The 14658-nt window shown below is 44.0% G+C and overlaps 1 protein-coding gene across 5 annotated transcripts in view; it reads left to right on the top strand.

The window, feature by feature from the left end:
• The window catches only part of palm1a (paralemmin 1a), a 64994-nt gene that overhangs the window by 32389 nt on the left and 17947 nt on the right, over window positions 1–14658 (top strand). For all 5 annotated transcript variants that reach the window (XM_029706594.1, XM_029706593.1, XM_029706595.1 and 2 more), the window contains exons 3-4: window positions 1221–1301; window positions 12307–12428. In XM_029706594.1, the coding sequence (XP_029562454.1) occupies window positions 1221–1301; window positions 12307–12428 (203 nt within the window). The remainder of the gene's footprint in view (window positions 1–1220; window positions 1302–12306; window positions 12429–14658) is intronic.

The raw sequence follows: 14658 nt of genomic DNA, 5'->3' as shown, positions 1-14658 counted from the left end.
GTTTAGGGGCGAGTGGATTCTCTCGGATTGGACTCTAGTTGGCAGGGTTGTGTATTGTATTTCTGTGGAGCTGGCGTCTCTGAGAGGCAGGGCAGAGAGGAAGTCATGCCCAGTATGGCCAGACCTTTTAAACATAATACCCTGTCACAATGAGAAATGCACGGCCCATTGTTTCTGTGTACGCGTGCGTCCGTGTGTGTCTGTGTGTGTGTTTGCATGCGTGTGTTCATGTGCGTGTGTGCGCGCATCCATTTTTGGGAGGTTGAATATGAAGTACAAGTCGTGTTAGGGCACAAGAGAGGACAGTTAAAGTCACGCCATGTGTTCCTATCACCTCGAATCAACCATTTCTATAAAACCTCTATTCTCAACATAGAGCACATGTTGATTTAGATTAGATGGCTTATTAGCACAATACGAAGTTCAGCCTAGAATGTCCTTTCGTACAACTCATATCCAGCCTGAAGGAGGGGCTCATCACTGTCAGTGATGTGGACGCCGAGGGAACTTGAAGCTTTTCACTTTCTCCGCTGCGGTCCCGTCGATGTGGATAGGGGCGTGCTCCCTCTGCTGTTTCCTAAAGTCCACGATCAGCTCCTTTGTTTTGTTGACGTTGAGGGAGAGGTTATTTTCCTGACACCACTCCGCCAGGGCCCTCACCCTCCTCCCTGTAGGCTGTCTCGTCATTGTTGGTAATCAGGCCTACTACTGTTGTGTCGTCTGCAAACTTGAGGATTGAGTTGGAGGCGTGCGTGGTCACGCAGTCATGGGTGAACAGGGAGTACAGGATGGGGCTGAGCATGCACCCTTGTGGGGCCCCTGTGTTGAGGATCAGCGAAGTGGAGGTGTTGTTTCCTACCTTCACCACCAGGGGACGGCCCTTCAGGAAGTCCAGGACCCAGTTGCACAGGGCGGGGTTCAGACCCAGGGCCCAAAGCTTAATAGTCAATAACATAGCACATGCCAAAGTCTGTAATTGTTGCAGTTAAGAGCTCTTTAGGAGGAGAGTGTATATGGTTTCCTCTGTACTTAGTAGGGGGAAATGGCCTGGTAAAGCTTATCTCTGTATATTTGGCCCATGCAGGAATCAAACTCACCATCGTGTTGTTGCTAGCACCATCCTACAACTTACTTCATAATCCATCCATCCGTACTATTTACTGTTTATATTGAATGTCTTCTCCCCACATACTGACTGTGTTTTTCCTATGCTTCAACAGGAGAAGAGGAAGAGGCAGGCAGAGATTGAGAATAAGAAGAGGCAGCTGGAAGATGACAGGAGACAGCTCTCTCACCTCAAGGTAAGAAGGGGGACAAGATGGGACACTGGGGGAACACCGAGGGGTGGATGGGACACTGAGGGGTGGATGAGACACTGAGGGGTGGATGAGACACTGGGGGAACATTGAGGGGTGGATGGGACACTAGGGGAACACCGAGGGGTGGATGGGACACTGGGGGAACACCGAGGGGTGGATGGGACACTGAGGGGTGGATGGGACACTGGGGAAACATTGAGGGGTGGATGGGACACTAGGGGAACACCGAGGGGTGGATGGGACACTGGGGGAACACCGAGGGGTGGATGGGACACTGGGGGAACACTGAGGGGTGGATGGGACACTGGGGGAACACTGAGGGGTGGATGGGGCACTGGGGGAACACCGAGGGGTGGATGGGACACTGGGGGAACACCGAGGGGTGGATGGGACACTGGGGGAACACCGAGGGGTGGATGGGACACTGGGGGAACACCGAGGGTGGATGGGACACTGGGGGAACACCGAGGGGTGGATGGGACACTGGGGGAACACCGAGGGGTGGATGGGACACTGGGGGAACACTGAGGGGTGGATGGGACACTGGGGGAACACAGAGGGTTGGATGGGACACTGGGGGAACACTGAGGGGTGGATGGGACACTGGGGGAACACAGAGGGTTGGATGGGACACTGGGGGAACACTGAGGGGTGGATGGGACACTGGGGGAACACTGAGGGGTGGATGGGACACTGGGGGAACACCGAGGGTGGATGGGACACTGGGGGAACACCGAGGGGTGGATGGGACACTGGGGGAACACAGAGGGGTGGATGGGACACTGGGGGAACACCGAGGGGTGGATGGGACACTGGGGGAACACCGAGGGTGGATGGGACACTGGGGGAACACCGAGGGGTGGATGGGACACTGGGGGAACACCGAGGGGTGGATGGGACACTGGGGGAACACTGAGGGGTGGATGGGACACTGGGGGAACACAGAGGGTTGGATGGGACACTGGGGGAACACTGAGGGGTGGATGGGACACTGGGGGAACACAGAGGGTTGGATGGGACACTGGGGGAACACTGAGGGGTGGATGGGACACTGGGGGAACACTGAGGGGTGGATGGGACACTGAGGGGTGGATGGGACACTGGGGGACCACTGAGGGGTGGATGGGACACTGAGCATCCAGCTCTTGGGTATAGTTATTTTGGTTTCACAGTACAACAGGATTGGGTGAGTGAGTGTTGGAAAGTACAAATATTTTTCACTTTGAAGAGTGCAGTAGTGCCAACGTTGTCACGGCAACCCCTCAGAGAATTTGGAAAATGTCTTAGCCGTCCGAATCGCTATCTCTTATACCACTTTCATCTCAGACATTTTGTATGTAGTTGGTGTTTTTAATTGAGCTCAAGATCCACCTAGCTACCAGATAATGTTCTGAGAACCATATGTTTCTTAAAGGTTGGCGAGAGTGTGGTTGTCCTTTGGTTGTTTTGCATACAACCTTCCCACAACTATCTGGGAATGTTGCAGGATAGTTTTGGAATATTCTGAGCACATTTAAGGAACTTGACAAAAAAAAGTTATTTTCTTGGTATTTCATTACTTTAACGGAACGTTTCCTAAAAGTTCAAACATGGTTACATTTAATTAGATTTTTGGTAATGTTCTATGAACGTTCTTCAGCTGGTTTGACATTGGGAATGTTCTCAAATAGTTCAGAGAATGTTAAGAAACAACGTTCTTCTGTGCAAATTTCAGTATTTCAGCATAACGTTTCCTACAAAGAAAACATTAGTAACGTTCAAAGAAAGTTCTAAGAATGTTATTTAAAAACAAATGCATTCCATTCTCATTGTCAACAAAACTCTCTCTATCCTCTATCTCAGTGGTCACCAACCTTTTCTGAGTCAAGATTACTTTCTGAGTCAAAATGCAAGCCGAGATCTACCACAACTTAAAAAACATAAGCCTATGCAACATTAACCAATTAAAAACTGTTATGTAGCGATGAGGCTTGTGCAGTAGGCTATAGGCCCAATACATTATCACTGCATATTGGCTATGCTTGAATTGCCCTGCCAGTGTTGTTGTTCTCAGACCATTTAGAAATTATATATATAAAAAAATAGGTATATGATTACGCTGGTAATAGATCATTTGTTGTATTAATTGTGAGGCATTGCTGAGTGAGCATTTTTTTGGGGGGGGGGGGGGGGGGCTGGTGGCCTGCATCTGATGGTCAGTCTGAGGGGAGGGAGCAGCGGTGAGGCTGCCTCTCACCCGACTCACCATCCCCCCGCTCTCCCTCCCTCCCTCCCTCCGCTGAGAAAAGGGGACACAGTCTTCCAGCTGATGGCGAAACTGAAGTCGCACTGCATTATTTCTGCCCCATGCACCAATTCATCCTGCTACTCCTATGACCAGCGAAAGTGAAATATTCCACGATATTGAAAAAGACACAAGCCACTAATATAACAACGCAAACTTATCAGCACACTTTGCTATACTCATTCATCGCAGCTGCAGTGCTGGTTGTAGTGTGAGTGGATGTAGGGAGAACACGCATTTTATGGCTTATAAAAGTGTTGACAGTGCTGAATAACAACTTAAACATGAACTTACTTATAAAAACAGCAGCTCTTTGTTGTATTCGTTGACAGTCTTTCTCAAGTCATGGTTTTACACGTTTTGAAATCTCACAGCACCAACTTTGCTGTGCGTTCGAGGATTCTTTTTACAGTCTATGGCTCGGGGAAACTGCGTAGACACGGTGATCTGAGCTATCTGATTCGCCAGCGGTAGGAATATACTGTAGGTGCACTTGATTTGCACTCTGGGCCTGCCGGGTAGGCAGAGTTCTACCTTCAGACACATTAAGTGGTTCAACATTGGAACACTTTGCTAGGGCTGCTGAGTCAAGCGCACCTACAACCAACAATGCGAAACAAATAAAATAAATTGGGGTCTGTTTGAATAGTCTAAAATTAACAGCTTTGTATGAGTTAAAAAAAAACATAGCATGCTAGCCCCATCCTGGTGGCCCAGTGGACTACTTCTTCCATGGATAGAGAACAGAAGACCACTGACGCTGTGCCACAATAAAAAATACATGTGTTTGCATGGTTAATGTCTTAAGTAAATTAATTTCCATGTGTCCAATCTGTGCTTGGTGTTAACAGTTAAACTAAGCTAGCAGTGTTATTAAAACATTCAGTAAAAGTTTTAAGGAAGTGTAAGGGATGCGTAACCGGTGGCAGGGAAGTCAGCCGCAGGAGAGCAGAACTAGGCCAAAGCAGTTTAATTCCAAAACCAGCGGCATCAAGAAAATAACAACTCGGGTACAAAACCCGATGCGCACCAGTCGACATGTGCACAAGCACTTACAAACAAACAATACCACACAAAGACATGGGGGGAACAGAGGGTTAAATACACAACACGTAATGAGGGAATGAAAACCAGGTGTGTGGGAAAACAAGACAAAACAAATGGAAAATGAAAAATGGATCGGCGATGGCTAGAAGACAGGTGACATCGACCGCCGAACACCGCCCGAACAAGGAGAGGAACCGACTTCGGCAGAAGTCGTGACAGGAAGTTATAAAAAAAACTCCAAATAACCTTTACATTTCATTCAAAACATTTACAGCATTTAGAGAACGTTTTCAGAACGTTATTTTGCCATTTTAATTACCTTCAAATAACATAAAATGTCAGTTCTCATAACGTTAATAAAACCTCCCAGGAAAACTTTCAGGAAACCATAGTAAAACATTCTCAGAACCTCCCTGCAACCTAAAAAGTTCCTAGAACAGGCAAAATGTTCACTTCCGTTCCCAGAACGTTTACAAAACATTCCGTTTTACCGGACAGGAAAATGATGGTTTCGTTCCCAGATCCAATGAGAAACCAAAATTGTACCTTCCCACAATTTCCAAGGAGTGGTATGGTGGCTTGAGTATGATGGTTTCCTACACCCTTTCCTTTTAATATAATGTTTATTTATGAGTGCTGCATTGACAAATCAGTTTTTAGGGGGGTAGTTAACCATGCCAGTAAAGCTTGGCAGTGGTTGTGCAAGGAACTGGGCACCAACTCCTAAGGTCTAGAGGAGTAGAGGGGCCTCTCTATGGAATGAGCACAGCAGGGATCTAGAAGGACTTGGCTGGGGCTGGTAGAATTGATCTCCTGCGCTGGACATCAGTAAAGGATGTGTGTGTGTGTGTGTGTGTGTGTGTTAGTGTGTGTGTGTGTTAGTGTGTGCATGCCTGTGTGTGTGTGTGTGTATGTGTGTGTGTGTGTGTGTGTGTGTGTGTGTGTGTGTGTGTGTGTGTGTGTGTGTGTGTGTGTGTGTGTGTGTGTGTGTGTGTGTGTGTGTGTGTTCAAGGGTCCTGAAAGCACATTGCTGGACAGAGGAGGCCCTATGCTCAGACAGCAAAAGAAGAAGAATCCCTCTGAAAAAAAAAACTAAAAAGTTTGGCTTTGAAAGACATCCTGTTTTGGGGCAAGAAAACACACTTCCCCTGCTAAGTATGCAGTGCATTGTCTTGCCCTGATTTACTTTCAGCTAGCTGCATTCTTGTATTGTGGAACGTGAATTTGGCGTTGTTGTTTTTGGTTGCATGGCTTTTTGCTTTTATTCAGTTACTAATACTTGTGGCGTCTAAAACAAGCTTTAATCGATTTTCAATTACCCTTCACTTCAATTATGACTCACTTTTTGAAAACAACAAGAGTAAAATGGCACTAGTAAATATAATAAAATGTTTATAAGTGCAATCTCCATATTGGATTCTGTTACTCTTCTATTTCCTCTGTTGGTCCATGGATGGATTGAGGATCAATAGATAGTGATCAGGTCTCCACATAGGTTGTGCCCCAAATGGCAACCTATTCCCTACATATAGTGCACTAATTTTGACCATGGCACATACAGTAGCGCTCTGGTGAAAAGTAGTGCACTTTATAGGGAATAGGGTGCCTTTTGGGACATATCCATAGTTATCGGTGAGGCAGCTAATACAGCTAGCCCAATGCAAGCAGAGAGAGAGCCGGGCCAGCCAGAGCGAGATAAGATCCAAAAACTGGACTCATTAGCAGTTTCCATGGAGCTCAACTGTCCAGGCAGCAGACACACTGGACAGAGAGAGAGAAAGAGGGAGAAAGAGGGAGAGAGAGCGGGAGGTAGAGAGAGAGAGAGAAAGAGATGGGGTAGGTGATAGAAAGAGAGAGAAAGACAAACAGAGATGAGAGAGAGAGAGAAACAAATGTAGAAATAGAAACAGAGGGGGGAGAGAGAGAGGGAGAGGCAGGAAGCTGAGTGGTGGGTGAATACAGACCAGTTGCATTCAGCTTTTTCACCTCACTGTCACTCAGCAGACATTGATGTTTTATTTCTGATTGGTGCAGGAATGTAGATATTATAGGCTATTGGTCCTTGGGGTGGACAACAGGGCTGCGATAGTCCCATAAGAGAAACCTTTGAAGAACCCTTGTTGGTTGGTTCCGTGTAGAACCCTTTTTGGTTCCATGTAGAAGCCTTTTGGGTTACATGTACAACCCTTTACACAGAGGGTTCTACATGGAACCCAAAATGGTTCTACCTGGAACCAAAAAAGGGTTTTTACCCGGAACCAAAAAGGGTTCTCCTATGGGGACAGCCAAAGAACCATTTTGGGACCCTTTTTTTAAGAGTGTATGATGGTCACAGGAGATAGTAGAACAGTAAAGGATCTCAGTTTGGGACTCGGTAACGCAATATGCAGCTTGTCTGTTATTGTTAGAATTAGTCTGCAAATGTAGTTTCAGTACAACTCCTGCTTTATTATATTTCCCAGTAGAGTCAGTTTAGAAATGTGAAAAGGATATTGAGTAGCTATTATTATATAACATTGCTTGTCTGATCATGTTTAATTTGCAGTTAAACATAATAGTGTGAAGCTAACTGCTGTGGCTAGTTCTGTGCCCCTGATCTTTTACAAATGAGTGAAATGCCCAGTTGGTGTGAGAGTGTGTGTACCGTATGTGTGTGTGTGTGCCTGTCAGTATGCATGTTGTGTGTGCACATCTGTGTGTGTGTGTGTGTGTGTGTGTGTGTGTGTGTGTGTGTGTGTGTGTGTGTGTGTGTGTGTGTGTGTGTGTGTGTGTGTGTGTGTGTGTGTGTGTGTGTGTGTGTGTGTGTTTACGCGTATGCACATATACGTGTGTGTTTATTTATGGGGCATTGTGCTCCCCCAGAACAATGGATCAAACACAGGGTACATGTGTGGGAGCTGCTGTGGCTTTGTCCCCTTGCTTCCGACAGGGTGACGGTGTGTGTATGCATGCGTGCGTGTTTGTGGAAGGGCGTGAACAGGTGATGATGTCACCCAATCATAGAGCCCACCAGGGGAGAGGCAGGGAGAGCATACGCAGGGGAGCTGGATAAGAGAGAGAGAGAGAGAGTGAAAGGGAGAGGAGAAAGGAGGGAAGGCGAGAGGGGGAGAGCGGTAGAGTAGAGAGGATTGTGAAACAGATCGCCTTGTAGTCATGTAGTAACCAAAAGTGTTAAACAAATCAAAATGTATTTTAGATTTTAGATTCTTCAAAGTAGCCACCTTTTGCCTTGATGACAGCTTTGCAATTATCTCAACCAGCTTCACCTGGTATGCTTTTCCAACATTCTTGAAGGAGTTTGCACATTTGCTGAGCACTTGTTGTCTGCTTTTCCTTCACTCTGCGGGCCAGGTCATCTGATGCAGCACTCCATCACTCTCCTTCTTTGTCAAATAGCCCTTACACAGCCTGGAGGTGTGTTGGGTCATTGTCCTGGTGAAAAACAAATGATAGTCCCACTAAGCGCAAACCAGATGGGATGGCGTATTGCTACAGAATGCTGTGGCAGCCATGCTGGTTAAGTGTGCCTGGAATTCTAAATAAATCACTGACAGTGTCACTAGCAAAGCACCCTCACACCATCACGCCTCCTCCTCCATGCTTCCCGGAGGGAACCACACATGCGGAGATCGTCCGTTCACCTACTCTGCATCTCACAAAGACAAGGCAGTTGGAACCGAAAATCTCAAATTTGGACTCATCAGACCAAAGGACAGATTTCCACCGGCTTAATGTCCATTGCTCGTGTTTCTTGACCCAAGCAAGTCTCTTCTTCTTATTGTTGTCCTTTAGTAGTGGTTTCTTTGAAGCAATTCGACCATGAAGGCCTGATTCACACAGTCTCCTCTGAACAGTTGATGTTGAGATGTGTCTGTTACTTGAACTCTGTGAAGCATTTATTTGGGCTGCAATCTGAGGTGTAGTTAACTCTAATTGACTTATCCTCTGCAGCAGAGGTATCTCTGGGTCTTCCTTTACTATGGCGGTCCTCATGAGAGCTAGTTTCATCATAGCGCTTGATGGTTTTTGCGACTGCACTTAAAGAAACTTTCAAAGTTCTTGAAATGTTTCGTATTGACTGACCTTCATGTCTTAAAGTAATGATGGACTGTCATTTCTCTTTGCTTATTTGAGCTGTTCTTCCCATAATATGGACTTGGTCTTTTACCAAATAGGGCTATCTTCTGTGTAACACCCCTACCTTGTCACAACACAACTGATTGGCTCAAACGCATTAAGAAGGAAAGAAATTCCACAAATTAACTTTTAAGAAGGCACACCTGTTAATTGAAATGCATTCCAGGTGACTTCCTCATGAAGCTGGTTGAGCGAATGCCAAGAGTGTGCAAAGCTGTCATCAAGGCAAAGGGTGGCTACTTTGAAGAATCTCAAATATAAAATATATTTTGATTTGTTTAACACTTCTTTGGCTACTACATGATTCCATATGTGTTATTTCATAGTTTTGATGTCTTCACTATTATTCTACAATGTAGAAAATAGTAAAAATTAATTTAAAAACCCTGGAATGAGTAGGTGTCCAAACTTTTGACTGGAACTGTAAATACATCATGTTTTTTCTCAGAGAAAGGGAGGGAGGGAGGGAGGGAGGGAGGGAGGGAGGGAGGGAGGGAGGGAGGGAGAAACCAGCTTATTGATAAGAGTAAGATGGTCAGGTCATGAGATAGTTGGGTTAGATGGATTTTTACTGCCTGGGGTTGAATTCATGAATAGTGATATTATACTATGCTGGATACACTGGCGTGCATGAGACTCTTTCACTGCTGCAAAAATAACCTTTACCCACATTTTCTTGCTTTTGAAAGAGATTGGGTTCCTATAAACCAGTCCCCTAAATTAACCCATCTGCCAAGGGGAAATTATGCAAATCCATCATGCTGCATTGAGCTGATTTCAGCCCATTCCTAAGTGGATGCTATTCATGGCAATGAATTTGCATTCACGTTACATTTGAACTAAGTTAGAAATTAACATACAGAGTATTAATGCATGATATGAATCCCGTCTACAGTTTGAATAAGTGTGTGTGTGTGTGTGTGTGTGTGTGTGTGTGTGTGTGTGTGTGTGTGTGTGTGTGTGTGTGTGTGTGGACGTGTTTAACTATACTTGTGAGGACATTTTGTTAGTCCCCACAAGGTCAAATGCTTTTTCTAGGGGGTTCAGGGTTAAGTTATAATTAGTGTTAGGGTTAGGAGCTATGGTTAGGTTTTGAGGTTAAGGTTAGGATTAGGGTTAAGGTTAGGGTACAGGTTAGGATTAGAGGTTAGGGAAAATAGGATTTTGAATGGGACTGAATTGTTTCATCACACCTTTGTGTGGCATATCAAGAAGCTGATTAAACAGCATGATCATTACACAGGTGCACCTTGTGCTGGGTGCTATAAAAGGCCACTTTAAAATGTGCAGTTTTGTCACGCAACACAATGCCACAGATGTCTCAAGTTTTGCTGAATGTTGACCAGAGCTGTTGCCAGAAAATTGAATATTTCTACCATAAGCTGCCTCCAACATAATTTCAGTGAATTTGGCAGTACGTCCAACCGACCTCACAACCAAAGACCATGTGTAACCACGCCAACCCAGGACCTCCACATCCGGGGGGATAGGGTGCTTTCTGTCTGTATTTCTATCTGTAATAAAGTATTTTTGTGGGGGAAACTCATTCTGATTGGCTGGGCCTGGCCCCCCAGTTAGTGGACCTAGCTGCCATGTGGGTGGACCTATGCCCTCCCAGGCCCACCCATGGCTACACCCCTGCCCAGTGTCATGTGAAATCCATAGATTAGGGCTTAATTTATTTATTTCAATTGACTGATTATGACTCTCATACATTTCACGTTTTTAGTTTTTGTTGTCCTAGGCTACCTGGCTAAAATGCTTGCTCGCTAGCCTAACTTCCTTTCATGGGCAACGATGAGCCAGCTAGTTAACATTAGCCTACTACATCTAGCTACATATTGAACTTCTATCCTCTCAGGCCAGGGGCACAATGTATGAATTTATGGTTGGATCAGAATTGCCGTTATAATCATTGGCCAGCACACAACTCCAAATCCCTATCTCTATCCATGGCTAATTTAGGAAAGGGCCAATTTTAGCTAGCTAGCTAGCCACCAGAGGACGACACAACAAAATGTGCTGCGTCAACCTGTTTCTTCTTACCTTCTTGGTATGTTGGGCAGTTTGAATATGCAGACCTTCGTCCATTACATGATCAATGTGGCTTTTTCCCAGAAGCTTAAATCTGATGTGGGCAATGAAAGGGGTTCTTCAACAATAAATCCACTACATTGTTGTTAACTTTAGCTATTCTGGTGTAGAAAACTGCACTCTGGTAGCTAGCTAGCTACTTGCTACTGAAGTTAGCATGGCAAATGTAAATAAAACACAATGTAGTTATAAAACCAAGAAAACAATATATAATCTACGTCCTCTGTCTCCTGCAGTTTGAAGAAACAAATTTAAATGGAATATTGTCACAAAAAATGCCCAACTATCACTATTGACTATCTCAACCTCAATCTATCCAACAATGTCACCAACTCATCAATCTTCTAAATCACACATGCGTAGTATTAGGTTAATTCTCTGATCCTTTGATTGGATGGACAACATGTTAGTTCATACTGCAAAAGCTTTCGTTGGTTGGAGGACATCCTCCGGAAGATGTCATAATTACCATGTCGGTCTATGGAAGGGGTGAGGATCACTCGCCTCCAAGGTTTGTATTGAAGTCAGTGTAGCCTGAGGAGGACAGAAAATACCTGTCCTCTGGCTACACTATGACGCTACCCTAGAGGGCACTGTTGAGATTACTGTAGACCTTCACTGCAAAACAGTACAGTGTTTTTATCAGGTATTTGGTGACGTGAATATATTTAGTATAGTTTTATCTAAAAATTATAACCTTTTTGTTTCATTATTTTACATCTGCGTTACAAAGTGGGATTGAAATGAATATAATTGTGATTTTCTTTACTCTGTAATGTCAAAATGGGAAAAAATTAAATAACAAAAATTGTGAAAAAAAAACAACTAACATACTTTGATTAGATAAGTGATCACCCACCTGAGTCAATACATGTTAGAAACACATTTGTGAGTGATTACTGCTGTGGGTCTTCTTGGGTAAGTCTAAGAGCTTTGCACACCTGGATTGTACAATATTTGCCCATTATTCTTTTCAAAATTCTTCAAGCTCTGTCTTTGTCAAGCACACCCATACCATGATGCAGCTTGACTGAGTGGCCATATAAAAGTTGTACGTATGGGGGACAGAGGAAGGGGTAGTTATTCAAGAATCATGTCAACCCCTATTATTTCACACAAAGTCCATGTAACTTATTATGTGATATGTCAAGCCAATTGTTACCCCTGAACTAATTTAGGCTTGACTAAACAAAAGGTGTGAATACTTTTGCAGCAACTATTTGAGTTATTTAATTTTGATAAATGTGTTAACATTTGTAGAATTTTCTTTTCACTTTGACATTATGTAGTATTTAGTGTAGATCAATAAAAAAATCACAACTAAATCCATTTCAATCCCACTTTGTCAAGCAACAAAATGTGATGAAATCAAAGGGGGGTGAATAATCAGTGATTGATGTTCCTGTGCTCTTCTGTCCTGTCCAGCAAAAGTCCCTGAGGGAAAGATGGCTGCTGGATGGAGCTGCTGGCTCGGAGCAGGACGAGGCCAAGAAACAGCTTGCGGAGGACGAGGCCAAGCTCAAGGGGATGGAGGAGAACATCATTAGGTACGCCTACAACCCTGGAACACTGGTGTACCTACCAGTTGCTCTCGGTGATGTTTAAGATGAGGGAGGATGATTCTTTTTTTTATGAGCACGGCCTTGTTTCTATTACAGCATATTGGATGACTGTCATTCATATTCCTATTCCATCCACCCAGCACAATGTAACATTGATAGGTTTAGGCTACTACATGATACTCGAATGTTCCCTGTACCCATCATGAGGTTGCTACAACCTACATTGTAGAATAATAGTGAAGACATCAAACTATGAAATAACACATAAGGAATCATGTAGTAACCAAAAAAGGGTTTTATATTTGAGATTCTTCAAATAGCCACCCTTTGCCTTGATGACAGCTATGCATACTCTTGGCATTCCCTCAACCAGCTTCATGAGGAAGTCACCTGGAATGCATTTCAATGAACAGGTGTTAAAAGTTAATTTGGAATTTCTTTCTTTCTTAATGTGTTTGAGCCAATCAGTTGTGTTGTGACAAGGTAGGGGTGGTATACAGAAGATAGCCCTATTTGGTAAAATACCAAGTCCATATTATGGCAAGAACAGCTCAAGCAAAGAAAAACGACATTCCATCATTACTTTATGACATGAAGGTCAGTCAGTACAATATTTCAAGAACTTTGAAAGTTTCTTCAAGTGCAGTCGCAAAAACCATCAAGCGCTATGATGAAACTGGCTCTCATGAGGACCGCCACAGGAAAGGAAGACCCAGAGTTACCTCTGCTGCAGAGGATAAGTTCATTAGAGTTACCAGCCTCAGAAATTGCAGCCCAAATAAATGCTTTACAGAGTTCAGATAACAGACACATCTCAACATCAACTGTTCAGAGGAGACTGCATGAATCAGGCCTTCATGGTTGAATTGATGCAAAGAAACCACTACTAAAGGACACCAATAAGAAGAGGAGACTTGCTTGGGCAAAGAAACACGAACAATGGACATTAGACCGGTGGAAATCTGTCCACATTTTTTGTTCCAACTGCTGTGTCTTTGTGAGATGCACTGTGGGTGAACGGATGATCTCCGCATGTGTATTTCCCACCGTAAACCATGGAGGAGGAGGTGTTATGGTGTGGGGGTGCTTTGCTGGTTACACTGTCTGTGATTTATTTAGAATTCAAGGCACCAGCATGACTACCACAGCATTCTGCAGCGATATGCCATCCCATCTAGTTTGGGCTTAGTGGGACTATCATTTATTTTTCAACAGGACAATGACCCAACATACCTCCAGGCTGTATAAGGGCTATTTTACCAAGATGGAGAGTGATGGAGTGATGCATCAGATGACCTGGCCTCCACAATCCCCGGTCCTCAACCAAATTGAGATGGTTTGGGATGAGTCGGACCGAAGAGTGAAGGAAAAGCTGCCAACAAGTGGTTAGCATATGTGGGAACTCCTTCAAGACAGTTTGAAAAGCATTCCAGGTGAAGCTGGTTGAGAGAATGCCAAGAGTGTACAAACCTGTCATCAAGGCAAAGGTTGGCTACTTGAAGAATCTCAAATATAACATTATTTTGATTTGTTTAACACTTTTTTGGTTACGACATGATTCCATATGTGTTATTTCATAGTTTTGATGTCTTCACTATTATTCTACAATGTAGAAAATCGTACAAATAAAGAAAAACCCTTGAATGAGTAGGTGTTCTAAAACTTTTGACCGGTAGTGTAAGTGCACAGGTCGAGAAATGTTGAGTAATCAAGGGGACAGACAGTGACACATTCGATACCGCCATGCACACTCTCGTCTGCATCTAGCTGATCTAGGCTGTAATCATTAGTTCAACAATTGCAAATGAGAGTCTCTATTGGACAAATTCAGGTATGTTTATCACCATTTCATTCCGTAGTCATAGTCAACATAGCTAATAGAACTAACATGTTATTAAACCCGCTACAAACATGCAGTACAGTTTACAGTCAGAAAGCAGTTTAGCAGTTACACCAGTGGGCCCCGGTGGCAATAAATTAATAAAATCATGACTTGGAAGGGAATCCAGAGTTGGATAGCCATAGCCAGCTATCTAACATAGCATCCCTCTCTGTTTGAGCCAGGTTTTTAAGTAGGCTAACTAGCTAGCTGCATTCTGTAGCTAAGAGAAAGTGAAAGTTTAAAAAAATACTAACAAATATAACTATCTCTCTCTGTTCAACTATTGTCTTTCTCTGTCTTTGAGTCAACTACTCACAACACGTTATACACTGC

Source organism: Salmo trutta, chromosome 22, assembly GCF_901001165.1.
Source record: "Salmo trutta chromosome 22, fSalTru1.1, whole genome shotgun sequence".
NCBI classification, from domain to species: domain Eukaryota; kingdom Metazoa; phylum Chordata; class Actinopteri; order Salmoniformes; family Salmonidae; genus Salmo; species Salmo trutta.
The sequence above is the reverse complement of the archived record's forward strand: the minus strand, read 5'-3'. Positions and strand labels throughout refer to the sequence as shown.